The sequence below is a fragment of the Eretmochelys imbricata genome, chromosome 2 (assembly GCF_965152235.1).
Source record: "Eretmochelys imbricata isolate rEreImb1 chromosome 2, rEreImb1.hap1, whole genome shotgun sequence".
In the NCBI taxonomy this organism is placed as follows: Eukaryota; Metazoa; Chordata; order Testudines; family Cheloniidae; genus Eretmochelys; species Eretmochelys imbricata.
The window spans coordinates 229,358,149-229,384,737 of NC_135573.1; the positions used below are offsets into that span (position 1 = coordinate 229,358,149).

The 26,589-nt window shown below is 42.0% G+C and overlaps 1 protein-coding gene across 4 annotated transcripts in view; it reads left to right on the forward strand.

Annotated features, from left to right (window-relative positions):
* The window catches only part of STAM (signal transducing adaptor molecule), a 79,034-nt gene extending 70,760 nt beyond the window's left edge, over positions 1 to 8,274 (forward strand). For all 4 annotated transcript variants that reach the window (XM_077808178.1, XM_077808179.1, XM_077808181.1 and 1 more), the window contains 2 exons: positions 1,023 to 1,198; positions 2,287 to 8,274. In XM_077808178.1, the coding sequence (XP_077664304.1) occupies positions 1,023 to 1,198; positions 2,287 to 2,509 (399 nt within the window). In that variant the 3' untranslated portion in view covers positions 2,510 to 8,274. The remainder of the gene's footprint in view (positions 1 to 1,022; positions 1,199 to 2,286) is intronic.
* Positions 8,275 to 26,589: the final 18,315 nt, after the last annotated feature.

Sequence of the window (26,589 nt, forward strand, 5' to 3'; positions counted from 1 at the left end):
AGGCTTTGAAAAGATTTTCTAGCACAGACTCTGACTTAATTTAGCTCTGTTTTGTTTGTTTCAATTTATAAAATTTACAAAAAAAGTGCTTATCCTGTGCCCTTGGTGCCGGTGTGAAAAGAAAATGAGCAAAAGGAAAGCCAGCAGTTCCTTCACACATTCAAGCCAAAAAGTAATTAGCCACAGTAAAGTTTAAGTTCAACCATATGTTCTTTCCATCACAAACAACCTCTTCTATTATCTTCCTTACCCAAAACCCTGTATAGGAGTTGTTCTTAAATTACAGAAGTACATGGGTTGCAGTACGCTTAAGGTACATCTGCATGCTTCTTGGCAGTAGCATCTAGTCTTGATATAAGGACATCAAGAGATGGAGAACCTAATATTTGGTAAACTGTTCTGTTGGCTAATTATACTCGGTAAAGCTATGCTTATTTCCAGATTGAATTTTCTGTAGCAGACCACCTTCCCTCCCATTCACATAACATCCCAATGACAGCCTCAGCAGTTACTTACATGAAAATGTTAGCTAAAAATATTATCTTTGAATTTTCGATTAGCAGCTGGATACAAAGGAAAGCCAGCACCATATTGCTAGACCACAATTCCCCTACACTGTCTGTTCTCTGATAGTTGAAATTTTGAACTTTTATTCAGAAGGAAAAAACTACAGTAATATTTTGAATTACTACAACTAAAACTATATATTTTTTAAATTTAATGACTGTCCTGTTTGGTATACAGTGTCTCAAACAATTCCTAGAGTATTTGAAATTCCTAGAGTATTGGAGTCTTTTTCCTTTTGAGAAAGAGAAAATTTATGGTACAATCCTAGTACTCTCCACTGTTTATTAGAACATCATGGCACAGTGCAAATTAGCCAAGTTGCTTTTAAATACACAGCTTTTTGTGGGCAAAGGCTTGAGAGACTTTTCTTTAGATTCTGAACTTAGCAATTAACTAAGTAGCAATAACATGTTCTGGTATTTTATCTATGACCATCTTTTGTTTATTTTTTTAAGGTTTACCCAGGGCAGCCTCAAAGTAGTACATATCTGGTGGCAGGGAGTGTGCAGATGGGCCATATTCAAGGCTATAATCTTCCCCAAGAGCAACTTCCTTCTCTCAACCAAGGCACAGTTCCTCAATCGGCAAGCTCAGGACTGCCTAGTCAGCCAGCTCAGACATCTTATGCTAAGTAATTTTAATATTTACCTATTCTAAATAAACTTAAATTTCATCCTAAATAACTAGGACTGACTTTTAAGGGGAAATCTGGTTCTGGACAACCTTTATTTTAGTCATAATTGACTGAACTCCACAGTGCTGTTGCTTCCAGTGTGTATTTACTGATGTTTAGATAACAAAAGTATTTTTAGCAATTGTATGAAATTTGTACACAAAACATTCTTTGATTGTGAAACACCTATTGTATCTTGTGCTCTTTACACAAGAACAATATGAAGAAACCATGGGCATGGCTGGGTTCCAAATAACCATGTTCACTGAATATATACAACATGCAAGGCAGCTTCATGCACGTATCCTGCTGCTCTGACTGGTTTCTAGTACTTTCTAAAACATGAAGTATGATGAGTGCCATTAAGGATGATTGCCCTTCCTTTGCTTCAAATACCTTGCTATGTTGGCAGGTACTGATCATATTGGAAAAGGGTTACATAGATTTCTCAGACTCAGCGAAGCTTGTACGTTTACCCAGATACAAGGGGATTGGGAGTGGGTCTCTGTAGAGAAAGTATCTAGGGAGCCGCCTATAAGGTCAAAAGTTTCAGCTGGACTTAAATTAACTTCAAGAAAAGGATGAATTTTTGGCTTTCTGCAGTGACTTTGTTTTAAAGTAGGTTGGGAAAGATGTCTGCCATGAGTTATTTTAAAGTATTCATTTTTCCTTAGTTAAATTACTTATTATTAGAAGATGTGGTGTGAAAAATATATGTGTTGGTAAAGCTTTTGCATTCTTTGCATAATGTATATTACCAGTTACAATATGTAACTTTTTGTTAACAGAATAGAAATAGGACTTGAATCATGTGTTTATATACAGTTGAAAATAAAAGCATAGATTTATAATCCAGAGTTAAATTTATGAATATGAAGCTTGGGGGTGTGGCACATCTTCAAGATTTTCTTTGAAATTGAGCCCAGGAGAGGTGCTTTTCATGCATATATATAATACATCTAAAAAAACTTGCATTAATTTTGCAGTCCTATTGACTTGTTTCCTACCTTCTTTCTTATACAACTTTTCATTTCCCTTTCTCTCAGTGCAATGGTCAGCTCTGTTCCTGGAAACACATATTCCAACCAGGCTTCAATGTACAGTCCACCTCCTGCTGCTGTTGATGTTGCTGCTTACCAGAATGCTGGAACTAATGTGTCCCAGGTGCCAAACTATAACTTAGCATCTTCAACTCTGCCTCCACCAGCAGGCAGTCAACAACCACCGCCACCACAACCACATACTTACTCCCAGAAGGCACTACTATAGGACCCAGAACTTCTGATTCCTAATCTCCTCTCATCTCTGCTAAATGCAGTTGACAACGTTATAAGCTTCTTCCTTTAATCTCTTAAACATTGTTTATCCTCAGTTTAATAGGAATCTACCCTGGTGAACAGGTTCAATGATTCAATTTGCACTGACTTTTTAGGATTTTTTTTAATTTTGCAGAGGAGCAAAAATATTTAGGACACTTAATTCATTTTAAAAGGCCTAAAATTGGTACAAGATTATTTATGTCTGGTAAAATTGGCTAGTCTGTGAAAACTCAATTTGCAAACTTTTGTGGCATAAACGTTATGTACATAATAGTGTGTGATTGCAATAGTGGCCATTTGAAATAGCGCTGGTGATCATGTGAATATATTTAACACACTGTTAAAATATTTTACATTACTATTTTATTTTAATCATGAACAGATGACCATGTTTCATAGTTGTACTTAGTTTTGTGAAGGATGTGATATCCTTTTGCAATGCAGGAAAAGGCTTAAATCTGCATTTCATGGTTAATATTTATGTGCTAAGGTCTACATGTTAATTTCCAAACGTAACTACATCTAGGTGTCATTCATTGTGAATTGAACTTAAGTATATCATGGCTTCCTGTAGTCTGCAGACACTATTAGCTGGCATTATCTACCAAAGTAAATTAGTTAACCTTTTAAATGGTCTGGCGAGGTCACAGCAAATGATGATTCTGTTTTAGAATAATAATTATTTAAAACACCTATTTACAGGCTGCTAAACATATCATGGGACCATGAAACTGATCAGAATCTTACAACTTATTGTTTAAAGCCTATAATGATGTACTTTTCCATACTAGCGTTGTATAACTAGGGTTCTGACCTGTATTGTGTGTTTATTGGTGAAGATTACACCAAAGACAGAGAAACTGAGTTTGAGTTGAGGGAATGAATGGAATTTTTAAACTGGAACAAAAACATGAATACACTACATTATTCATGACTCTTGTAATTATTTAGCTCACACATGAAGAATTGTGGACAGATATAGTCACTTGGCTGAGCAAACCTTTACATTTTTATTTTAACTCTTCTGGCCCTGCTTAGCAAAATTGTTCTGTGTACTATTATTACACAAAACACTTCAGCCTTAATCCAACATCTCTTCTTAATTTCCTGATTTTTAGTTGTCTGATGCCTTGTTGTTTTTTTAATACCTTCTCTAGTATGAATAGTTTCTCATTTCACTTTCTCAAAACTCTTCATAATTTGGTTAAAATTTTAGATCATTTTACATTCTGTTCTGTAGTGATGTGAACTTACACAGGTTGTCCTGTCTCTCACTCTTTGGGGCACGAAACTCTCTGTATGCCTCTCATAAACTCAGTGAAAGGGTAACAATAACTGAATGAATCATTTTAGAGTGGTCTAATCAATGCATCTTATACAAAAGAATGTTTCTTTTGATTTGTATTCTATTTCTGTTGTTGCACGCTAGCATCCCGTTTGCCTTTTTTTTAATTCAGCCCATTTTTAGTAGGTAGCTTTACAGATCTCTGAGTATAAAACCCACATTCTGGTTTTGGTTAGCATACATGCCATAATTGGTCAATTTAATATTTATTTTCCATTTTAATGTATTGCTTCTTATGTATCATTCTTGTACACGTGTTATTGCTCAGTTACCTTGACTATCCAATACTTTCTGAATCTGTTTGCAGTGTTTATAGTTATTTGCCATGTCTTTAGGTTTGCTATCATTCGCAAACATTGGTCGATATTTTGCCTGTGAATGCTGTCAACCAAATAGATTGCATAAATACTAAAAAATAGGGTTGCAAACCCCAATGTACTGCATTGCAGCATAGTGATATTCTTTTCAGCTAGTGAAAGTACTATCTTTTGCTGTTTCTTATATTTTCTCTCCAACAATCTGATTATCCTCATAAGTCATGACTTCTTAGTATAGCCAGTTACATTTGTGGGATTTAAGGGGGAACATAAAACAATGTCTTGGAATCTTTTGTACCTTTAAGTGGTTTATGTCTTGATGAAGGCATGCAACTAGGATTATGGGCTATCCTCTGTGTGTATTGGATAATTTATTCCAAAAGGAGAGAAATGACTTTGATGGAGAAGAGTAGAATTTCTACACAAACAAAAAACCCCTTCTAATTCATGTTTCCTTAGGCCCTGATTCAGGAATATACTTAAGTAAGCCTATGCCTAACTTTAACCATGAAGATAGTTCCACTGACTTCAGTGGAACTACTCATTTGCTTAAAGTTAGGCACATGCTTAAGTACATTCCCAAATAAAGGCCTAAGGCTTTTGTAACTACTAAGCATCAGTGGCATTCTGTATGGTCCAGTAAAACTCAATTTTTATTATGCCTCTTGCTAATAACTGATACTATTCTATTTTCATAAAATCTGTAAGTACATCTGGCATCTTTTGTCTTTTTTCTATTCTCAATTTAAATTTGGCCATTTTTGTCTAAGATTGAAGATTCTCTAAAATCATGTTTTGCATTAGAATTTTCAGACATTGGAAAATCTAGACAAATCTATTCTGAAAACTTTTAGTGCAAGTCTGCATTTTGTTCTTTGTATTTACTGAGCATTTAAAATCTATTATATGCATCTAAGATGGTCCCATCTTCCACCTTATGTATCATGCATATTTATTCACTTTTAAGGTTTAAAACTAAAATAGCTTCTGGCCAAGTGTACACTTTGTCCCCTCCAGGTGCAAAACTGTTTCCAAAATGGGATCTTTCAGATCTGTCACTCTAAACTCTACCAGTGTCTGCTCCTTAACTGCTAAGTTCCTATCTTTCTCCATTTCTTTTACTGTTAACATCATTGTCCTTATCTATGTTTTGTAATGACAAGTTTTGTGAACAACTTAGAATCATATATTTTGTCCTAAATTGCAGCACAGATTGTGGAGTAAAACTGCGGTACATTAGATGACTGATTCAGCAGGATCAATGTCATTCTTTACCAACATTCCTATTGCCTCATGCCCCTTTTCATGTCACTTGCCAGTATTCTTAAGTAGAATTCTAAGCTTTTCACTTGCCTGTCAAACTTAGTAATATCCGTAAACATTTCCTGTTAAGAATAACTGGTACACTTCCAGCTCAGACCTCTTTACAAACATGATTGTCTGTTAAGCTCACATCACACTTCTTATGTTTACCACTACTTCTTGCTTCTCTCCACAGTGTCCTAAATTGGTTATATTTTCTCTTCCTCAGGATAGACTTTTCAGTGATAGCTAATATCTGTAACATGTTGGACACCTTAATTACACTAACTCTCTTATTCAACCTCTTTTCCTTTCCTACAAATTACTTGGCCACTGCCCTTCAGTTCAAACTACTTCCCGCTAGTTATTTTTAGTGTATTCCGTCTATGAATCCCACTACTGATACTTTGTTGCTGTCACTCCTTCAGAGTCCTAAACCTGCCTTGTACTATATGGAGAGCAGTTTCACATTTCTTGGTTTGTCTTCCTGTGTGAAATGTGAATGAAAAGAGTGTATCTCTCTACAGTTTCTCTAACAAACAGTTAAAGCTGAGATTTTAAATGCCAACAAGTCAGGCTGTTCAAAAGTTTGTTTCCTTCAAAAATACTATCTACCATATTACACTATAGAAAGCTCATTCTTTGAACGTCTTGATTTCTTTGCGTGTAAATTTTGAATGTAATACGAAAGTGTTTTTAAAAAAATCTTTCTGTATCCATGAAGGACTAGAAAAACTGTTATCTGACTTTAGATAGGGTGTTGTAGTGCTTTGCTTTCTGTGACCAACAGGCGCAAGTTCTCCTAAATGATTTCTGTTCACTTAATTTTATAGACATTTTGTCCGTGTTTATCAGTTCAATGCATATAGGCACAACAAAGATAGCAAGTATTATGGTGAAGCATCCCAAGGAAATTGATTTTTCCAGAGACGAAAACTAAGGTGTAGTCCAAACTGAAAAGATTGCTACATTGATGTTCTGGAGGAGACTGCTACCAGAGTTTGCCACCATCTAGCTTTAGGATTGGAAAAATGTGTGCCCTGGCCATTCTTGCTATTGGTGCTTCTGTATATAAGTGTTTAGTGTTACCAGCTGGAATATGCCTACTGTAGCATTATACATTATTAATATAGTGTAATTAAGCCCAAATAAAGTACAAAGGAGGCTTAGAAGACAACAATATAAGGATCACTGAATGTTTTTCGAAAGTCTTACAGCAGTGTACTGTCTTCCACAACGTAGTTTCTTTGTGGCTATTACCTTTGATTTCTGAAACGAAAATGAGTTTGGGTCATCAGAACTTCAGAGAATTCTATCTGTAATTGCAAATATTGAAACTTATGTGCAAAATAGAGAACTCTGCTTCTAATGAGAGCTATCTTTGATTATCTGACTGAGGTTGACCCATGGTTCTCAGATTTCATCCAGGTGGTAGGAACGTTGATTTTAGGCTGGAGAGCTGATATCTTATTCTGCAGCCTAAAATCAATGGTCCTACCACAATGTTTAAAAAAAACCTGGGTTTCTTTAAGTTCGTTCACTTGACTCTTAACTACTTTCACTTGGCTTTCAAAGATTTCTGTGTAATCTTCACTTATATTGGTTTTAACCTCCTTCCCCAGTCTGCTGGGTTTTACAGGCAGATGGGCAATAACAGTATGTATTACAGCAGCTGCCTGGCTTCAGTTTGGTACTTACCTTCAGCGAAAGCAGCATGTATCCATTTTTAGGAGCAGAGAAGGAAAATGTCTCCTTTAAGTTTTTCTTGAGTTTTATTTCACTCTAAGTTTTTTTTTTTTTTTTCACCTCATGCTAATTTTGCTATGAATAGCAGCAGGCAGAATCATTTTTTCTTTTGTTCAGTCTTCATACAACTGACCAACTTCACAACAGAGTTGTCCCTATTGCCCCTGTTGCAACTATTAAAAATACTGGTCACTTCAATATGTATATTATAAAGTACAATGTCCACAGTCAGACACCTAAAAAGGCCTTGATATGAAAAACACAAGAAAATTGTTTTAAAAAATTCATTCATATCTTATATTAGGCTCTCTTTGTGTCTGAGAAACATTCAACTGGCTGGATTCAGAAAATATATATATATATATAGCTGCAGGTCCAAAGCTCATTTTCTTCCTGATGCCTCAGCCTGAAGGTGGCAGGAGATTTCTTTTCTATTCCTCTCTCCTGCATGTACTTCTGGAAAGCTGAATAACTTGTCTCTCATAGAAAAGAGAATGTTAAAGTCTGTCTTGGTTTTAATGGCGTATATGCGGTAGTCAAGTACTCTTTTATTTTTGAAATTCCATTTAATGTTGGCATATGTACATGGATTCCACTGTTGTAGAAGAGTGTAATTTAGTAAATAACACTATTTGTAAAAACTGTTAATTGTTTTTGGTATGAATGTAGAATATTAAATTCGAAGCATTTAGTACATTATGTTGCAAAGTTATTTTATGCATTTCATAGTATAAAATGATCAAGAAAGGAAATACTTTGAAATGAACTAGAGGTCTTGTGGACACACGCTAACTTAAATTTCCAGACTCAATTTTTTGCATATTGCATATAGGGAAGAATAGTATTGTTACACTACATTTTTCAGCTGTGATCAAATTCCCTGAGTTAAAATCCAAGTAACTAATTGTATGCTGTTACCATATTTCAAGTATGTTGCATACTATTTGTTTTCTGTAAGGCATACAGTATAAATATTTTGTGGTGATAAAGTGCAAATGAAAGCGACTGTATTTCTGGACATTCTGTTCATACACCACACATCAGTTTACAAGTCAATAACCAATACTACTCACAGTTTAACAATCAGAAATGTTTTCTTGCCTTTATTCATGTGAAACTGTTTTTTAAAAGGAAGAAAATGTCTGGGAATACAGGAGTGATTGTTTGGTAACAATGTTTATAGCAAGCAAAATGTGATAGGAATATGATTTTCTGCTTTTTGTGTCTAGGTCACTGGAGGGTTGTATATCTACACTATGTTTTCTTGCCAACTTTTCTCACTGTTAGTACTCTCAAGTCAGCTTCACCTTCTGGTAGCAATGGTCAGAGCTTTTATAGATATGGCTTCAGGCACTATTCGTGTTTTCTAAACATAATCTAATCCTGCTCAGAGCAGGTCCACATAATACAATACTTAAAATGCTTCAGGGGGCCAGTGCATTGTCTACACTAGCACTCCCACCGCTGCTGCCAAAGTAGTAAATTTATTATTAGATAAATGCCTACTGTGGAAAAAGCTATTTCGATTCCAGCCTAGGATGGCAGTGGCCCACAGTAATTCACAATTTAGAGGCTGTGCGTTCTATGTGAAATGAGTTTGTCAGTCTAATTCTAGTGGACAAGTGTCTACATTGTCACAGTTGATGTTAATTGGGACCCCTCTTGGAAGTCTCAGCAGAGATACTAAATTTTGGAAGGGATACTAAACTTCATGCTTTCAGGGCTTAAGCCAATCTATCTGTTGGAGATTGGGGAGACCTAATGTGGGCAACATCCTGCATTTGCCTACTCTAGGTCTCATACACCTTTCCTCTGAACATCAGTAAGTGGTCACTGTTGGAGACGGGATGGGCTAGATGGACCTCGGGTCTGATCCAGTCTGGTGATTCTTTTGTTCCTATGAATTTAATTGACATGAAGAGTGAATACAAGTCCACCCAGTTTAGAGATGAAACATGTTGGAAGGTCTCTGGAGAAGGAGGAAGAGGTTTATTATACAGCACAACATGTGTTAGTGTGTATATTTTGTTCATTTTTATATACAGAGAACATTTCAGCTAAGTTCTATGTAGGAAGCGTGGTTTGAATAGCATTAAATGAAAGTGTGTTCCACATCTTTTAGGGTCTAAAGAAGATCTGCCAGTGAGAGTCTGCACTCTTCGGGTAAAATCTATATCAATCTCTGCTTAAAGAAAAAAAGCAGCAAAGTATAAAATAACACAAATCATAGTAAGGTCAGTTGCTTTCTCATTTGAAAGGGGCAATGTATGTTCTAAAAGAATAAGTGGAGTGTCAAGAACTCTGGTTTTAACTGTGGTTGTGCTACTGACATACTTATTGGCCTTATGCAAGTCATTTAATCTCTCTGAGCTCTGGATGGAGGATATTGTTCCTCCAACTACTTTTGTCTTCAGTGATTGATGAACTGGCTTGTAGGCAACTCCTCCCTCAACTGCGTCTTCACTGGTCACCTTTGTTTCTTCTTCAAGTGATATCCCTCTGGGAGCTCCACTTGTAGGTGCGGCAGCACCCCCCCGCACATGGGATCAGAGATCTTCATCAGCAGTGCCCGTTGGACTGCACATGTACACCTCCCCCATCCCGTGCTGTAAGCAGGACATATATAAAGTGCTGGGCAGGCCAACTGCCCCCAGTTCCTTCTCTACCACCTTTGGTCTGGGATGAATCCGCAGCAGAGTCTACTTCTCCTGTTCCCTCAGTAGATAGTGCCTTACCTGTTAGTTGTAGTGTAGTTAGTATTTTCTTCTTCTCCTTCTTCTTTCTTCTATTTAAAAACAATTTTTTTTGTTGTTTTTAACTTCGTCTTTAAAGTTATTCATAGCTTAAGTTTCTGTTTTTCTGCTTCCCGCCATTCCTAACTGGGAAGCCTTTTTCCTCACCCTTATGCACAGATCCCCTGGGTTTAAGAGGTGCATCTCTTCCGGGGCCGCCTTCCCAGTAACTGCCAGCCAGCAGCAGTGTATTTGCTCTCTGGGAGAGGGACACATCCCACAAGTGTTCTCGCTGCCACGGCCTGATGGCCAGAGTCAGAAAGGATTGGGACATTTGATTAAAACTTCTCATGGAAAAATGAATTCAACTTGCATCGGACCCAGGCTCAGACTCTCCCTGTGAGGCCCTCATGCACTGCCAGGTCAACTGCCGATCCTCACTCTCCATGTCCCTCAAAGAGAAAGTAGTCTCTCTTTCATTCAGATGAAAAGAAATGGGCTCCCTCCTCACACTTTGAGGTACAGCCCACCAGAACGCCATCCCTTGCAAAGTCAGTTATCTTGACATCATCTGACAGGGGACACAGCTCCAGGGCCCATCCGGGTACCTCCAGTACCAAGACAAAGAAACGGTCTTAAGACCGTAACCAGGCAGACCCACAGCCGTCGGCACCATCTCTCAGCTCTGGAGATCAAAACAGGCTGACTTCAGGAGCTACAGCACCAGCAAAACTGCCAGCACCATTGTCCTTTTTGACACCGAGGAAGCCTTTGGCACCATTGAAAGCATTGGCACTGGCCAAGTCATCAGCACCAGCCAACTCTCTGGCTCCATCTACTGACTCTGCAGAGAAAACGTATCCCTCCTTCGGCACCGAGTTGTACACTGGCACCGATGATGTGTTTTCCCCCTCTTCAAGATTTCAGATACCCTAAAGACCTGCTGTTATCTGATGCTGCTGAGTCACCTCTACTTCAATGTGACCTCTCTCCCCAACCCCCCCGATTCCACCCTCCTCTCCAAACTCACGACACTCCTCCCTTTGTCTCTTGAGGACGGCACCTCCCTTCCCCAGCGATGAGGAGGAGGGCTTCATCTCACCCTCGTGTCCTAGACAAGTTCCAGCTACTGATCCTCACTATGCACAATTTATATCTGGTCTAGAGTCTTGATACAGACCACAACAGATTCAACCACATGTTCCACTCCCTTCATACTGGCCATATTGGGACCCTTGGGTCATGTACAGGGCACAATTTGGGAAACCTGCCATGGAGCAAAGCCGGAGACCTACACTTCTCCCTTCTCCATCAGTCTCCCACCCTCTGGGCTGAACCTCCCTTGGAACCACTGTTACCAACTGAGGAGGAGGAAGCTGCGCTAGCATTACATTTTTCCTCCTCTTCCCATGACGAGGCTATCATACTTCCACCCCCTACAACTGTCGACGACTTCAGACATTTTCAATATTTATTCTGCAGGATAGCAGACTACCTGCAGATTCCTTTGGAAGAAATCAAGGACCAGAAGCATAAAATGCTTGATATCCTCCATACATCCTCTTCTTCCAAGATCGCACTACTGATCAATGAAGCTCTTAATTCTGCGCAAATGCTCTGGCAGACCCCCAGTGTCCATTCCTTGGACTTGAAAATGCGCCGACAAAAAATATTATGGTCCGGCGAAGGATGCAGAATTTCTATTCTTGCACCCCAAATTCTCTCGTGATCAGTGCAGTGCAAGAGAGGGCTGTCAATACAATCCCATTCTAGTCATCCAGAGACAGATTGGAAACACCTGAATTTATCTGAACACGCATATTCATCAGCTATGCTCCAATTTCAGATTTCTAACTGTGAGGCTCTACAGCCCTACAAGCCTTGTTAGACTTGGCAGATACCACCACCTGATCCATTGCAACTGCTGTAGTCATGAGACAGGCATCATGGCTCCACCTCTTGGGTTTTCCTAAGGAGGTTCGAACCATGGTGGAAGACTTACCTTTTGAGGGCTAAAAATATTCTCGGAGCACACAGATGATGCCCAGAATTCCTTTAAAGACTCCAGAGCCACCCTCTGATCTCTCTGCATCTACATGCCAGCGCCAAAAAGATGTCCTGGCCAGTATCATCTCTCCCCTGCAATCCTGACCACTGCAGTATACTCCTCAATGGCACTATGACATCCAGCATTGAAAACAAAGGCGTCCCTCCAAACATAGACAACCCACTTCTAAGGGGCTACCTCTGAGGCACCCGGACCAAAACAATTTTGAGCATGTGGTCGAGGCCCCAAGAAGCCTCCCCACTCTTTCATTTCCGCCATCTTTGACGACTCTCCAATTTGGCAACCAACCAGCTCCGTTTTTCACAGCATGTAGACTAATCACCTTGTACAAGTGGGTTCTAGAGATAATCAAAGAAGGATGCTCCATCCCCTTCCTATCCATCTTGCCCCACCAGCCTCTATCCCTGTCCCTCTTTAAAGATCCCTCTCACAAACCTACTGGGAGAAAAAACCAACTTCTGCAACTAGGAGCCATAGAACCAGTCCCTTTCCAATACATGGTTTTTACTCCCATTATTTCCTGAACCAGAAGAAATCCAGTGGCTGGCAACCTATCTTGGATCTTCACAATCTAAACAAGTTTGTCAAACTATAGCACTTCAAGATGGTTACCCTCTCCACTATTATCCCAGTACTGGTACAGGGGGACTGGTTCTCAGCCCTCTACCTCCAAGATGCATACTTTCATATCACAGTACAACCTGCCCACAGGTGATTTCTCTGACTCATCATGGGTAACGACCACTACCAGGTACTGCCTTTTGGACTGTCAATGGCCCGTTGGGTGTTCTCCAGGGTCCTTGTGGTAGTCACCGCCTACCTAATGAAATAAGGTGTTGTCATCTTTCCATACTTGGATACCTGTCTTCTCAAGGTCCCATCTGAGGCTGACGCTCTCTGAGCCATCCACATAACAATGAACCTGTTTATGAAGGTAGACCTCCTTGTGAACCTAGAAAAGTCCCCTTTAATACTGGTACAACACCTGGAATTCATCAGTGTGCATTTGGATGCTGTACAAGCCAGAACCTTCCTACCACCTCACAGATTCTTGGCTATACTAGATCTGGTATCTAGCATAGGGATCTGCCCCCAGATCTCTGCCAGAACATGTCTCCAACTTCTAGTCCACGAGGCAGTGGCCACTTTCCTGGTCAGACATGCAGGGCTACATATGCAGTGTCTTCAGACATGGCTCCATACTGTATGTCTCCCCCACAAACAGCCTCCACAAACTCTTATCCATGCCAACGAGAGTCAGAGGACTCACTGCTTTGAAAGACGCAGCCCAACAATGTCAGTGTTGGAGTTACTTTCCTCCAACCACCACGAACCATGATTAAAGCTAAGATTTTGTCATGGTTATTTTTAGTAAAAGTCATGGACAGGTCACGGGCAATAAACAAAAATGGAAGCCATGACCTGTCTGTGACATTTGCTGCTGTGGCTCCATGGTTTCCCCCACCACCGTGGTGGCGGGAGCTGTGGGGTACCCCCTCTCCCCATGAAAGGTGGGAGCTGCAGGGTGACCATATTTGCCAAAGAGAAAACGGGACACCCCAGCTGCTTGCCCGAGGCGTCCCCCTCTTCCCACGCGAGGCTGTCACTGGAACCCTAAGGAGGGCCCCTCTGGAGTCTGTCACCTGTTGCTTGTTGCTGGAACCCTGCCAGGGCCCCACTGGCTGTCAGCTCCAGAGTCTTGCAGCCCCTTGGGCTGAAGCAGAGAATGTTAGGGGGGTCTCTGGAAGTCACAGATTCCATGACTTCCATGACATAAACATAGCCTTAACCTTGATCCTAACAACTGATGCCTCCCTAATTGGTTGGGGAGTGCATCTCTACGATCACACAGTGTAGGGTAGATTATCATTAACCAAATCCACCCGACACATCAACCTCCTAAAGCTATGGGCGGTCCGCAGCGCCTGCCAACATTTCTTCCCCCTACTTGAATATCGTACTGTCAGTCATGACGGACAATCTTTCCTGCATGTTTTACATCAATAGACAAAGCGGAGCAAGGTACCACTCTTTATGCTCGGAGGCACTCAAATTGTGGAACTGTTGTATCTAACACATTAGCATTTCAGCCGCATACCTCCCTGGACACTAGAACACCACTGCGGATGCACTGAGCAGGAGATTCTCCCATGATCATGAGTGGAAACTGGATATGCGAGCCCTTTAGCTCATCTTCAACTGATGGGGATGCCCCCCCATATATTTTTTTGCCACACCACAAAATGTCTTTTGCCCTCAGTTCTGCTCCAGAGTGGGACTGGGACACAGATCTCTGGGAGATGCATTCCTCATCACATGGGATGCACCACTTCATCTGTGCCTTTCCTCCCTTTTCCCTCCTATTCTGAGTACTTCACAAGACACAGGAGGACTGATCTCATGTCATACTTATAGCTCCAACATTGCCACAACAGGTCTGGTATACTTACCTCCTTCACAGAATGGTATGCCAACCAATCTCTCTCTGTCCAACACTGCGGCTCCTTTCACAGGACACATCTTCCATCCCAATCCATAGATGCTCCATCTCAAAGCCTGGCTCCTCGTGGTTCCGGGATTTGGAAATAACCTGTTCGGACTCAGTCCAACAGATACTTTTGAATAGCAGGTGTGACACAACTAGATGCCCTTATGTTCACAAATGGACTAGATTTTAATCCTGGTGCACCTGCCAGCAGGTCAATGCAACACGTGCTCCACTACTACTTATCCTGGACTACTTGTTACACCTTAAACAATCAGGATTATCCACCAGCTCTATTTGGGTACATTTGGTGGCAATCGCTATATTTCATTGCCACATAGACGGCAGTTTTGTTTTCACGCACCCACTCATGAAATGTTTTCTAAAGGGTCTCCAAAATCTTTATCCCCACATACGAGACCTGACCCAGGGTTGGGACCTTGGCCTCATCCTGTGTTCTCTGACTAGAACCCCTTTTGAACCAATGGCATTTCTTGTTGCTAAAACTTCTGCTGAATGAGTCAGCAAAATTGCGGCCCTTATGGCATATCCCCTGTACACGCTTTTTCCCAAGGACAGAGTTACACTACTCCCACATCCAAGGTTCCATCATCTTTCCATCTCAATCAACTGATAGACCTTGTTTGCTTCTTCCCAAAGCATCACAGTAACCAATAGGAGGTAGCTTTACACACCCTAGACATGAGACAAGTATTACCTTTTTACTTGAACAGACTAAAGCTTTCTGAAAATCACCACAATTATTTCTCTCAACCACCGAAAGATCCATAGGCACAACTACCTCTAAACAATGCCTTTCAAAGTGGATCCTGCAGTGTATACATTTATCTTATGAACTCCACAATAGACAGTCTCCTACTACAATTAAAGCACATCCCACACATTCATTATCCACCTCCATAGCTTTTCTCAGTAATGTCCCCATTGCTGACATTTGCAAAGTTCTCATCACATCAACAGACATCACTACACTGGGTTTCTTCCCCCCTCTGAACTCTGGGGTACAGATGTGGGGACCCGCATGAAAGACCCCCTATGCTTATTCTTACCAGCTTAGGTTAAAACTTCCCCAAGGCACAGATTTCTTTCTTGCCTTGGGATTGCTGCCACCACCAAGTGATTTAACAAACAATCAGGGAAAGGACCACTTGGAGTCCTATTCCCCCCAAAATATTGCCCCAAGCCTACACCCCATTTCCTGGGGAAGGCTTGAGCAATCCTCACCAACTGGTTACAAAGGGACTACAGACCCAAACCCCTGGGTTTTAAAACAATGGAAAAATCAGTCAGGTTCTTAAAAAGAAGGATTTTATTTAAAGAGAAAAAGGTAGAAGAATCACCTCTGTAAACTTAGGCTGGTAGTAAGCCTTACAGAGTATCAGAAAATTCAAAGAGCACAGAGGAACCCTCTCTAGCCTTAGTTTCAAAGTTACAACAAAACAGGGATAAACTTCCCTCTAGCAAAGGGAAAATTCACAAGTTGAGAAAACAAAGATAAACTAATACGCTTTGCCTGGCTGTTACTTACAAGTTTGAAATATGAGAGACTTGTTCAGAAGATTTGGAGAACATGGATTGATGTCCGGTCCCTCTTAGTCCCAAGAGCAAACGGCCACAGAAACAAAGAACCCAGAACAAAGCCTCCCCCCCCCGCCCCCCCGATTTAAAAGTATCTTTTGTCCCCATTGGTTCCTTTGGTCAGGTGCCAGCCGGGTTACTTGAGCTTCTTAACCACTACAGGTAAGGAGGAATTTAGGCTACCCCTATCGTTATGACACACCCCACAACTCACAGATGGTATCAGACAGCCTGTATCACACTGGCTGTGATTTCTTCCTGGAGCTTGAGGAGAAAACAGAGTTAATAAGACACATGCACCTCTAGACATACTACTGATTATATAAAAACTAACAATATGTCCCACATTTCAAGAACAATTTAACCAGTTGATTCTGGGAAACTTTCACAGGATAGTGCATCGGCCACTTTGTTAGAAGTTCCTGGAATGTGTTGTATTTCAAAATCAAAATCTTGGAGAGCTAAACTCCACCGAAGAAGTTTTTTGTTATTGTCCTTGACGGTATGAAGCCACTTCAGCGCAGCATGGTTGGTTTGCAGGTGGAAACACCATCCCCAAACGTATGGGCATAGCTTTTCCAGAGCGTATTCAATGGCGTAACATTCCTTTTCACTGATTGACCAGTGGCTTTCCCTCTGACAGTTTTTTGCTGAGAAACACTAAAGGATGGAATTCTTGATCTGGGTCTTCCTGCATTAAAACTGCTCCCACACCACGCTCGGATGCATCTGTGGTTACTAGGAAAGGTTTGTCAAAGTCTGGGGCCCTGAGCACAGATCAGACATGAGTGTTGCTTTAAGCTGGTTAAAGGCCTTCTGACACTCCTCATTCCACTGAACTGCATTTGGCTGGTTCTTTCTGGTTAGGTCTGTCAGTGGGGCGGCAATTTGGCCGTAGTGTGGTACAAATCGCCTGTAATATCAGCCAAGCCTGAGAAGGACTGGACCTGTTTCTTTGACTTTGGGACAGGCCACTTTTGGATAGCAGCCACTTTGGCCCATAGGAGGTTGATAGTTCCTTGACCCACCTGGTGTCCAAGGTAAGTCACTCTGTTTAGGCCTATTTGACACTTTTTAGCCTTAACAGTTAGTCCTGTCTCCCTTATGCACTCAAAGACTTTTTGTAAATGCTCCAGGTGTTCTGCCCATGAATCAGAAAAGATGGCCACATCGTCAAGATAGGCAACTGTAGATTCTCCCAATCCCGCTAGGAGACTATCTACAAGTTTCTGGAAGGTGGCGGGTGCATTTCGCAGCCCGAAAGGGAGCACATTAAATTCATACAGCCCTACATGAGTGATGAAGGCTGATCTTTCCTTGGTGGATTCATCTAGCGGTACCTGCCAGTACCCCTTGGTTAAGTCTAAGGTAGAGATGAACTGGGCCCGTACCAGTTTCTCCAATAGCTCATCTGTGCGAGGCATTGGATAGTTGTCTGGGCAAGTCACAGCATTTAGCTTCCAGCAGTCCATGCAAAAGCATATTTCCCCATCTGGTTTGGGGATTAGAACCACTGGAGATGCCCATGCACTGTTAGAGGGGCGGATTACACCCATCTGTAGCATATCCTGCATCTCCTGTTCTATAGCAGTTTTAGCTTGAGGAGTCACCCAGTAAGGTTGGGCTCTAATTGGACGAGCATCCACCCGTGTCAATGGAGTGGTAGGACCATTCCGTCCATCCTGGAGTGGCTGAGAACATCGGCACAAAACTAGTGCACAGCTCCTTGATTTGCTGGCACTGCATGCGTCTGAGGGTCAGTGAGAGGTTTACCTCTTCCACGCCCCCGTCACTTTTCCCTTCATAGTAGACACTTTCAGGCCACGCAGCGTCATCTCCTCCCTGGGCTGCAAACTGACAAACCTTTAATTCTCTGGAATAGAAGGGTTTTAGAGCATTAACATGGTACGATTTAGGCTTGAGGGTTGAAGTGGGGGATGCTATGAGATAGTTAACAGCTCCCAGGCGCTCTTGGACCGTAAATGGCCCTTCCCATGACGCTTCCATCTTATGGGTCTGAAGCGCCTTCAAGACCATGACCTGGTCCCCTACTTTAAAGGAACGTTCTCTGGCATGTTTATCATACCAGGCCTTTTGCTCTTCCTGAGCATCTTTTAGGTTTTCTCTAGCAAGAGCTAAAGAGGTGTGGAGGGAGTTTTGTAGGTTGTTCACAAAGTCCAGAATGTTGGTTCCTGGAGAAGGCATAAACCCCTCCCATTGCTGCTTCACCAACTGTAATGGCCCCTTAACCTCACGGCCATACACAAGTTCAAATGGTGAAAACCCTAAACTAGGATGTGGTACAGCCCTGTGTGCAAAGAGCAACCGCTGTAACACTAGGTCCCAATCGTTGGAGTGCTCGTTTATGAATTTAGGTATCATGGCCCCCAAAGTTCCATTAAATTTCTCCACCAGGCCATTTGTTTGATGGTGGTAAGGGGTGGCAACCAAATGGTTCACCCCATGAGCTTCCCACAGGCTTTTCATGGTCCCTGCCAGGAAATTAGTTCCTGAATCCGTTAGGATGTCGGAGGGCCAACCTACCCTGGCAAAAATATCTATTAATGCCTGGCACACACATACCCCTATGGTTACGACAATGCTATTACACATGATGACACAGCAGATGCCCTTATAGGGCCACATCGGGGAATAGAAATTGTATGGCGGACCATGAATGCTCACAAAATTGGGGTTGGAGTTCAGGCTGGGGATGAATTTGGGGTGTAGGAGGATGCTGGGACTGAGGGGGTTAGAGGGCGGGAGGGGGATCAGGGCTGGGGCAGGGGGTTGGAGCGTGGGGAGAGGCTCAAGGGGTGTAGGCTCCAAGCAGCGCTTACCTCAAGTGGCTCCCGGAAGCAGTGGCATGACCCTTCTCTGCCTCCTATGTGGAAGTGCAGCCAGGCAGCTTTGCTCGCTGCCCCATCCGCAGGCACTGCCCCTGCAGCTCCCATTGGAGTGCATAGGAGTTGGAGCAGGGCCATGCCACAGCTTCTGGGAGCCGTGTGGTGCAGCCCCGAATCTGTGCCCTGGCCGGAGTGGGGCCAAGCCACGTGGTGCGACCCCGACCCAGCACCCCAGCCAGAATCCCGGGAGCGGGGCCAAGCCAGATGCAGCCCGCAGGCCATAGTTTGCCCACCTCTGCTTTAAAACATGAGAGAACCTCCACACCACAACTAGTGTAGTGCTTTATGCCTTGACTTTTTAAAAAGACAATAAGCAGGAGTTACTGTGGACAAGTATTTCCAGAAAACCATAGATTACCTTTCAAATAAAATATATGCTTATTATGCTATTCAGTAATGCATTAAAATGAGCACACAAGTTAAAAAAGCTAAAACAGAATTATTGGTAGTAAAGTACATTACATTATTGATTAGTCACATTTTTACTGTGTAATTAAACTAAAGCCCAGATTTTTAAAGATATTTAGGCATTGTTTTGCTAAGTCTCATCAAAAGTCAATAGGACATAAGCTAAGTCACTTTTGAAAATGAGACTTAGGCATTGCAATGCTAAAAAAAGCAATGCTTAAAACCTTTAAAAATCCGGATTTACATTTCTTACTACACTTTTCCAATAGTGAGGCCTTATTTATTATCACTGCTGTTTGGACTAACCTCTTTTACGCTTACTAGAAACCAAACTACTAGAGAAATGTTCTGTTGCATTATGAAAGCTGTACATATATAAATCACAATTTCAGTTCTCTCAGCAGGTTTGTTACTACATATTTATGCTGCACTCAATATAAGACTATTTCAGTTATTTTGATTATTTCTGTATCATAGCTATCCTGTACAATACATAAATTACATTGTTACATTTACAGGAATTAAGCACTTGAAAAGTGAATCTTTTTACAGTATTTGGAAGAAGGTGTGCTAGGGTAGTGGTTCTCAAACTTATTTGATCATACCCCCTTCTTTTTGTCTGCAGTAGTTTACATGCGCACACACACACACCCCGCCTTTCACACAAGTATATATACCGATTATGTGCGGCGGCAGTGCTTCACTTGAATCGGGTGTGGCTTCTTTGTTTTTCACTTGAGTTGGGTTTTTTTTCTGTTGCATGAATGAGCCAACGGTCCATTGTAATAAGAGCAAAAGCAAAACTGCGATTGTGGCCTATGCATACATGTGCACACCATGTCGTAGCAAATGGATTAACGTACAGATATCAGTGACTTTGTATAATGCTGTGCAAGCTTAACAGAAATCTGTCAAAATGCACAATGCCATCTGAGGACCTGATATGTCTGGAGGAATCAGCTTTGTTAGTTATTCATTGCTGTGGGTAAAATGTGTGCTCTAAGTTTTAGGGTTTTTTCCCCTAAAGCTTCTCATGTTGCCACAGAATACATTCTCTCTCTGCCACTGGGCCTGTCCCCCAGTTTGAGAACCTCAGTGTTAAGGTGTGGTGTGATGGTAAAGGCATTCTCAATATCAACTTCAATCTTCCTAATATGTTAGCCCAGGCTTGCTGATAGCCAAACTCTGTGGTAGGTCCCGTAAAGAAGCAGCTTCCATTGAAGTATAATCTGATGAATGTGTTTTTAATTGTTCTACTTCAATCTCTGCATTTTTGTAAAATAAGCTCTGTTTCTAGTCTCTGATTTTGTTTCTGTACTTACCTGTGGTTTAGTGCCGGGAGTGTCTGTAATGAGAGAGAGGAAATTTCATAACTTCATGAAATCAAATACTTTTAGTTAGAGGTCAGCAATGGAAGCAAAATGTAGTTAATTGAGGAAGTGCACACCCTGAGTTTTCATCAATCATAAGATAAACAATCACTTCTTTCACTTACCCTCTTCTTGAGCTTCCTGGGAGGAAACTGTACTCTCCCCGCTTTAGTTTAGTTTATTTCAGATTCAAAATTTAACCTTTAATTACACCCACACTATGTGGGCCTCCTAGACAAGGACGTCGTCAAATTTCTCCCAACCTTGGTGGAGGGAGCTGCCATTTTGTCCCACCCAGTGCCCATTCTGCATCCTGACTCCCATATTTTCCCTTGATTTTTTTCCCTAACAATCTCCTGCCCCTCATATTCTCTCTGCTCCCTCTTGCCCTGCTCCCTCTTTCTGCAGTCCAGCATCTCCCACAGTTCTGAGACATTTGAGCTGTCCCCTCCTGTGTAGTTACCAGAGGTGGTTCAATGTTACAGTGTGGCCATGCCTCATCTCATAGGTTGCTAGAACTCCCGCATCCCTGGTAGCAGTCCATGGTGGTTTGCTTTGCCTCCTGCCCATTTTCTTTTCCATCTTTGATTTTTAAAATGGCTTTAAGCAGTAGAAAACCATTTAAGATCTCTCTCCCCCTCTCCAGGATTAGGTAATTGGCAATGTCAAGGTTCCTTCCCCACTCTGAACTCTAGGGTACAGATGTGGGGACCTGCCTGAAAGATTCCCTAAGCTTATTCTTACCAGCTTAGGTTAAAAGCTGCCACCACCAAAGTGTTACACAAAGAACGGGGAAGTGCCCACTTGGAAACCTCTCCCCCCCAAAATATCCCTCCAAGCACTACACCCCCTTTCCTGGGGTAGGCTTGATAAAAATCCTCACCAATTTGCATAGGTGAACACAGAGCCAAACCCTTGGATCTTAAGAATAATGAAAAACCAATCAGGTTCTTAAAAGAGAATTTTAATTAAAGAAAAAGTAAAAGAATCACCTCTGTAAAATTAGGATGGTAAATAGCTTACAGGGTAATCAGATTCAAAACATAGAGAATCGCTTTAGGCAAAACCTTAAGTTACAAAAAGACACAAAAACAGGAATATACATTCCATTCAGCACAACTTATTTTATCAGCCATTTAAACAAAACAGAATCTAACACATATCTAAGTAGATTTCTTACTAACTTTTTAGTTTTTTAGTTCTGAGTTCTGACCTGCATTCCTGCTCTGGTCCCGGCAAAAGCATCACACAAACAGAGAGAACCCTTTGTTTCCCCCCACTCCAGCTTTGAAAGTATCTTGTCTCCTCATTGGTCATCTTGGTCAGGTGCCAGCAAGGTTATCTTAGCTTCTTAACCCTTTACAGGTGAAAGGGTTTTCACTCTGGCCAGGAGGGATTTAAAGGTGTTTACCCTTCCCTTTATATTTACGACAGGCAGCATGATCTTTTCAACCACTTCCATCTGCCCCTGCAGCATCTCTCTTTGGGCATGCCTCTGCCTCTCCACTCAACATGGTAGATCAGTCGCACAAACACCAGGCTAAATGATGCAGGTAGCTCCTTAGAGGGCTAGTTACGCTATTCCTGTTCACACACAGCTGACCCTCACACTGCCATGGCACAGGACTCGAAGTTGGATCAGCATGTCATGGCATCCCCTCCCTCGGGAACCACATCTCCAACTCAGAAAAGCCTGTTCAGCAGCTTCTGAGCATGGCATGGAGAATGCCATTCAGGCACAATGGCAAACTCTCTTGATGCGAAGGAAAGATAGGAAAAATAGTATGATACCAATATGGCTCCATCAGAAGCTTTTTAATGACCTGAAAATAAAAAAGGCATCCTACAAAAAGTGGAAATATCAACAAATTGCCAAGGAGGTGTACCAAAGAATAGCACAAGTGTGTAGGGACAATATCAGAAAGACTAAGAGGCAAAATGAGTTATACCTAGCAAGGGACATGAAAAAAGCAATAAGGAGCAGTTCTTTAAATACATTGAGCAAGAGAAAGACAAAGGGAAATGTAAGTCCTCTGTTTAGTGGGGAGGGAGAGCTAACAGTTGATGTCATCAAGAAGGCTGAGATGTTTAGTGCCTATTTTGTTTCAGGCTTCAGTCCCAGAGGACTGGAAAAGGGCACACACAGTACCTATCAGTAAAAAGAGGAACAAAGAGGACCGGCAGCTTAACTCTGATACCTGGAAAGACACTGGAACAAATTATTAAACATTTAAATTGTAAGCACCTTGAGGATAATAGGGTTAAAAGGAATAGAGTGAATTTGTCAAGAATAAGTCATGCAAAACCAACCCAATTTCCTTCTTTGACACGGTTACTGGTAAACAAGGACTCCTGCAAAGTGGGTGAAAAGAGCCAAAAAAAATCAGGAAATACAAAAAGATTGGTCCTAAGACTTAGACTCTAGTGAGGAGAGAGATCTTTCTCATTTGGGCTCAGAGCAGGATAAACAGCAGGAAAAACAGGAAATGTCCTCTTCTTCCTCCCTCAACCCTAAATTTGTCCTTATGTGCAGGAAAATGGCATCTTCTATCCAGATTCATCCTGACAATGCGGCTTTAAATGAGAAGCCTCTGGGCAAATCTCAGCCTGAGAAAGCAATCCCCCCTTCACCCTTCCTTTGAAAGGTAATCAGGGGAAAATGGTAATGCCCTGACAAGGGGAAGTGTATAAGTGGGCACAGATTTTATAAGCTGCAAGAACCAACACTTTTAGAGCAGAGGACCTCACCGATATTAAAGATAGATGCTGCTGTGGCATCACTAGCAAAAGATATGTTAATTACCCAAGGATATGACAGACAAGAAGATGGAAGCCACCCTCAGTAGGGATTTTGAGGCTTCGACAGCCGTTCTCAGAGTGTCCCTGGTCACTGTCTGCTTTTGATAGAGTAACCATATCCTGGCTTGACCTAAAGGCCCTCGACCAGAGGTTCTCAAACTGTGGTCCGAGAACTCCATTCAGGTGGTCCATGGATAATTCCCTCTAAGATGTGCGCATGAAAAAATGAAGGGCCACCCACCTAATTAGTGGAGCTGCGCAGGTGTGGTTTCACTAATTAGGTGCCTGGACCATGGAAAAGAAGCACATGTAAGGTGAGGTGGTGGCCTTGGGATGGAATGGGGGTAGGTGGAAGGTGGAAGTGGGGTGAGAAGAGGGGGTGGAGGGAATTTTGGATGTGCAGGGCTGCGGTGGCCAGAGAATGAGGCAACTTTCCCCACATCTAGAGCTGCAGCTGCTGGGGAGAGATTGCCCTCTTTCCCAACCTCAGCTCTGTGGCAGGGGAGAGACACCCCCCGCTTCTTTCCAGCCCCAGCTCGGGGGCTGCTGCAGCAGGGGAGAGAGGGAGAGACCCCCCCCCTTCCCAGCCCCAGCTTGGAGGCTGCTGCGGCGGGGGAGAGAGGGAGAGACCCCCCCCTCCTTCCCAGCCCCAGCTCGGAGGCTGCTGCGGCGGGGGAGAGAGGGAGAGACCCACCCATCCTTCCCAGCCCCAGCTCGGGGGCTGCCGTGGCAGGGGAGAGAGGGAGAGACCCCGCTTCTTCCCAGTCCCAGCTCAGAAGCTGCTGTGGCGGGGGAGAGAGGGCACATCCATCACATTAGAAAGGTAAGACTACTGATATTAAAATATGAGTTGTGTGCTTTTATTTGTAGAACAAAAGTTTATTATTAATTTTTTTTAAATAGCACTTTTATCCAAAGTGCTTTACAATAGTTAGTTAACGGTACAAACAACATTTGGAAAGATCATTGAGTGGTCTGCCAAGACTCTCAGCAATTTGCAAGTGGTCCATGAAAAAAAGTTTGAGAAGTGCTGCCCTAGACAACAAGGACCAGCTAGACTTACAGGTATATTCTTAAAAAAACAATCCTGGCAACAGCTTTTGTTGCAGATGCTTCAATGGGTGCGATGCGGTTTTCAGCCAAGACAATGTTATCCAGCTCAGTAGTCGAACACCATGTCTGTTTACATCCCTGAATGGAGGATGGCCACTCCACACAATTTTATGCACCATCAAAAATACATTGGATGAGATAGTGGCAGACCTCCAAAGTGAAGCAGTCCCCTCCCATCTTCATCCAGTGCTTCAAGAAAGAATTAGAAGGTCAACAGCAGAGAAATAATCCTGGTCATCCATTCTCTTCACAGAAGTACCAAAGGAAGTATAGTAAATATGCCAGAGGAAAACCCTGAAAACTCTGCATCTGGCAGCAAAACCAGAGGTGGTAGAAATACCTCTCAGAGCTAAGTATGACAACAAAAGACTGTCACTGGTCCAATCTGAGTCTGGGAAGCAGAATGGTTTCTCTTGACCACAGACACGTGGCTGCAAGAGGTAATGAGCCTTGGCTACTCTTTTGAATGAAGGTTTCCACCCTATGCCTTCTTCATCCAATCACCCTTCTCTAGAAATCCTACCAAACACAAGTTTATATTGAAAGAGATCTCACACCTTCTGGCAGTAGATTATAGATTCTGAGGCCAGAAGGGACCATTGTGCTCTGACTATTGTCTGTCCTCCAGTATTATACAGGTCATAGAGCTTCCCCAAAATAGTTCCTGGAGTGTATCCTTTAGGGAAAAAAATCTAATCTTGCTTGAAAAATTGTGGAGAATCCTGCTCAAACCTTGGTAAATTGTTCCAATGGTTAATTACTGTCATTGTTAAAAATGTGTGAATGGAAACAGTTCCCTAAAAAGAAACATTCTTAGTAGAGCTTGTCAACAATCAGAATTTCCATTCGCTGGGAAATTCTAAGTTATTGAAATTTCCTTTTGTCCCAAATGAAAATGAAAAGTCAAGATTTCAAAATCTCCCATGAAACCAAATTTCCCCCCAAAATTGGTTTAGAAATATCAAAATGACCATATTGAAGCACTATGGTTAACTTTATCATTTTGACTTTTATATTATAATATTAGTAAAAATGCTAAAATTGAAATGAAGTTCTTCAACTTTATTGAAACAAAGCACTTCAGTGCTATTTCGCTGAAACTTTCAATAAAGTTAATACATGCTTGCAAAACATTTTGTTTTATTCAAATCAGCATTTTCCAATTGAAAACTCTTCTGTTGGAATTTTTTTTGACCAGCTCTACTTCTTTGGTCTATTCTTCCTATTTTTCATCTTGCAGGAGTGCTACTGAGGGGATGGTTTGGAGGTGAGTGGCTGGAGCGAGGGGATCAGAGTCATCCTGGACCTCAAATGGCTCGACAAATAAAAGAAGAAAATGAGATTTCAGGTGGAAACCCTAGCCTGAACAAGTAGCATTTCTTTAGCAGGCGCATATGTACACATTCCCATTTGACCACATCACCATCATCTCTTAAGATTTGTATGTCTATAGAAAACACTACTATTGAGCCTCTCATTGACGCTCCCCGCTCCCCTAAGTCTTCACCACGATGATGCTGGTGATTGCAATAGCCAGTCTCAGAGCTCTGACTAAAGTGTCACCCAGAGAACCGTACAAGGTGAGTGCCCTGAGCACAGTGTTCCTTCGCAGTTCTGTTCTCCCTGATATGTCTTCAGTAATAGCCAAGGGGAACTTATTTTTATCTTTGAGCTTTTGGGCTAATCATATATTGTGAGTTTCCACACCGTTTTGGAATTAATCTTCTGGTGGGCAGCAAGAAGGGGCCTGGATTGGCACCATGGCCATGCTGCAAAGCTGAAATGCCTCTGGAAATTGCAGAGAGGAAGGGAGAGCCCTGTGTTATGCTTATAAGAAGCA